General features: G+C 36.5%; 1 protein-coding gene across 4 annotated transcripts; it reads left to right on the forward strand.

The window, feature by feature from the left end:
- The first annotated feature begins 482 nt into the window (after positions 1-482).
- Positions 483-2883, forward strand: LOC145592630 (dehydration-responsive element-binding protein 2C-like). Of its 4 annotated transcripts, XM_081649136.1 has the most exons (3): positions 617-634; positions 1285-1372; positions 1515-2883. In XM_081649136.1, exon 3 carries the CDS (start codon positions 1666-1668, stop codon positions 2599-2601), a length of 936 nt encoding a protein of 311 aa, XP_081505262.1. In that variant the 5' UTR covers positions 617-634; positions 1285-1372; positions 1515-1665; the 3' UTR covers positions 2602-2883. The 4 variants fall into 4 exon arrangements, with proteins under 4 accessions (XP_081505259.1, XP_081505260.1, XP_081505261.1 ...); XM_081649133.1 differs by lacking the exon at positions 1285-1372 and having other exon boundaries at positions 483-634; positions 1440-2883; XM_081649134.1 differs by having other exon boundaries at positions 484-634; positions 1285-2883.
- The last annotated feature ends 455 nt before the right edge of the window (positions 2884-3338 follow it).

Raw genomic sequence — 3338 nt, forward strand, 5'->3', positions numbered from 1 at the left:
AAAATAGAGAGAGTACACATTAAAAGAGATTTATCCAAATTTTAAACTCATCATGAATTTCTTAAAATAAAACCCATTGTACACGTATCAAATCTTTTTACTCGTAATAAGCAAAAAGATTAGTGAGTAAGAAAGTACAGTAAATTAACAGAAAGGAAAATGACGTGGGACCCAAGCAAATAAAATAAAAAATTGTAAATAATAAGCGATCATCTCAGAAAAATCGAGTGGTTCGGGAACATTCTAGGGGCACGTGTCAAATCAACAGCCGTAGAAAGCTCACGATAAACTCTATAAATTTGCCACGTCATCGAATCATATTATTTCATACACCAAAATATCCGATTTCGTGCTAAAATATCTTGCCTTTTAAAAACTCCTATATATACCCCTCAATTTTACTTGCTTTAAGCTTTCTGAAACTTCTGGTTTTTGCGCACTTTACAAATCTCTTTAACACCACTAAATTTTTTCTCTCTCTCATTCAAAAACCAAAAACAAAAACATTTTAATCAAAAATCAAGAAATTTGTTGATCCCTAATTCACTTAGAACAGTTTCTTTGAAGATAAGATTTCGGTGATTAGGTGTTCGAATTCGCCGACTCGTCGTCGTATGTCAGCGATATTTGAAAGGTTGGTTGAACTTTTCATCCCTGTTTTATTAATTTGTTGATTAATCATTTTTTGGTTTTGTTTTCGGAATTTACTGGGTTTTTTTTTTCTGTTGGTAGGGTTAAAATTTGAGAGAATTTATTGTGTTTCTTGAGAATCAATAATTAATCAATAATCTCCTCATTTGTGTGTGTGTATGTTTAGAATGGAAGAAATTGATTAACTGTTTATGAATTAAAAATATTATCGAAAATTTAGATAATTAGGGTTTTTGTGGTTGATTTATAGAGTGGGAAAGGTTATTTAGGGGTTAGGGTTTTAGTGATCAATTGTTTATGAATTGACACTATCATCGAAAATTCGACAATTAATTTAGGGCTGTTATTGTTGATTTAGAGAACGGGAAAGGTGATTTAAGGTTAGGGTTAGGGTTTTATTGTTGATTTAGAGATCGGGAAAGGTGATTAGCGGTTAGGGTTAGGGTTTGTATTTGATTTTGTTAATTGGAACATTCTATTTTAGTTATGAACTTGTGTATCGACTTCTTAGATTGATTTGGGGGGGAAAATGCATGTTAAGGGGGAAGTTGTATAAATTGATTTATGCTTTAATGATTTTCTGATTGATTGTTCAAGTAATTAGAACTTAGCTTGTTATCTCATTTGTTGCAGATTGTGAACGAACTAATTGTGTTGAGGCATTGGCGACGATAATTGATTCTAATTTGCATCACCCTTATTTGAATTGTTCCTTGGAGAGGTGTGGTGGTTGCTTGCTGTGCTAGATTTACTCAATTTTAACTCGGATTTTTCTTTAATTTTCCCAGGATGGGCACTTTCGATTTCGACAAAGCTACTTCTAACACACATTGTTCTTCTTCTGTACCCTTTGATTACACCAGGAGAAGGAAGGCTCGGAGAAGGCGTGATGGAACCGATTCCGTGTCTGAAACTCTTGCTAGGTGGAAAGAAATTAATGATAAACTCTATGAAGACAAGAATGATGGTAAGCCTGTTAGAAAGGCGCCTGCAAAGGGTTCGAAGAAAGGGTGTATGAAAGGCAAAGGTGGGCCAGAGAATTCCCTTTGTAAATACAGGGGAGTTAGACAGAGGACTTGGGGTAAATGGGTGGCGGAGATTCGAGAGCCCAACAGGGGTAAAAGGCTCTGGCTCGGTACTTTCCCAACTGCCCTTGAAGCTGCATTGGCTTATGATGAGGCTGCTCGTATGATGTATGGGCAAAGTGCTCGATTGAACTTGCCGCATTACCCAGCATCTTTGGTGGAGGATTCCAGTGATAATTCTGCTACAACAACTACAACAGCTACTACAAATACTGCCTCATATACAACGTCGTCCGATAATCACTCCGATGTTTGTTTTGGAGATCAATGGGATACTAAAATGGATGGTGCTGGCGTGAAGCAAGAAGATGCTGAAAGTGACTCACAGTTTGATGTTAAAAATGCTGCGATGATGCTTAACGTTGGGTCCCCAGCCTCAACAGTTAAGAAAGAAGCAAAGGCAGATGGTGAAGGTGGCATTGACATCAACGACTACTTGCAAAACTTAACAATGGATGAAATGTTTGATGTTGATGAGCTACTTGGAGCTATAGACGCTGGCCCTGTTTCTCCTGCAGATTATGTAACGAACCAAGGCCATGCAACAAACCAAAACTATATGACAAACCAAGGCTATACCGTGAACCAAGGGTATGATGCTTTCAGGTCTCAAGTTGAGAACAACTCAATACAACTAGAGAAACCAGAGAGCTGGTCAAATCAGAGTCAGAATCCAGATATTCTATATCAGTTCCAAAATCAAGATGATGCCAAGCTGTTGGGAAGTTTGAATTACAATGATCAAGTAAACAATGGGACCAACTATGGATTTGACTTCTTGAAGCCTGGTAGACAAGAGGATTCTTCACTAGCTGTTGACGATCATGGCTTCTTAAATCTTGCAGAATTGGGGTTCAACTATTAAACATAGCAGTCTGAGTAATTGTTATACTGCAGCAATCACAAAGAGCAATACTAAAGAATTGATAGTGTAGACTTCTAATAGTCAATTCGGGTTATGGACTACTGTTAAATTTGGCTTCATTGCTGTTACCATAAGAATGAAGACCGAAGCAAGCTTATTCTCAGTAGGTTTTTGATATTGGAGAATTAAGCTGTGTTCCTTTCTTTTCATATTGTTTATCATGTAGAGCTAGAGCTGTGAAGCATGAATATACTCTTGAGGGAAACTGATCAATTATTCTTTTTTGTATAAACTTAATCAAGTTACTGACCTTACATGGAACAGAATACATAGATTACGTCTTTTGCAAATTCTTTCCATTGTTCAGTTTTCTTTGCTGCTTGAGTTTTTTCTTTTTTGCATCCCGCTTCATACTATTGTTATACTGAAAGGATCATGCTGATTTTTGTCCAACAGAAAATGCACTCTTTTTGAATGATAAAGATGTATGCAAATATAATTGCCTTAGTATGAATTGATCAAATATGCTTATGTTATTATGATCCAAATTTGCTAGGTCATTTGCATTTTGTACATTGTTTTCAGTACTCCCCTAAAGCACAAATCTGATCTTCCTACTGTCCTAAACTCCTAGACATCCTCATATTTTGCAAGCCCCTAAGTATGACTGACTAGAGTTAGAGTCTCCAACTGTAAGTCTGACCTAGTGGTCGTAAACCTAATGGATCAACCTTAAT

The sequence above is a fragment of the Chenopodium album genome, chromosome 18 (assembly GCF_948465745.1).
Source record: "Chenopodium album chromosome 18, dcCheAlbu1.1, whole genome shotgun sequence".
NCBI classification, from domain to species: Eukaryota; Viridiplantae; Streptophyta; class Magnoliopsida; order Caryophyllales; family Amaranthaceae; genus Chenopodium; species Chenopodium album.

Bases quoted from the DNA above. Each gene is read 5' to 3' on its own strand.
- LOC145592630 (XM_081649133.1), top strand. From the start codon at position 615: ATGTCAGCGATATTTGAAAG. The intron at 635-1,439 runs GTTGGTTGAACT...TAATTTTCCCAG, and splicing joins ATGTCAGCGATATTTGAAAG to GATGGGCACTTTCGATTTCG.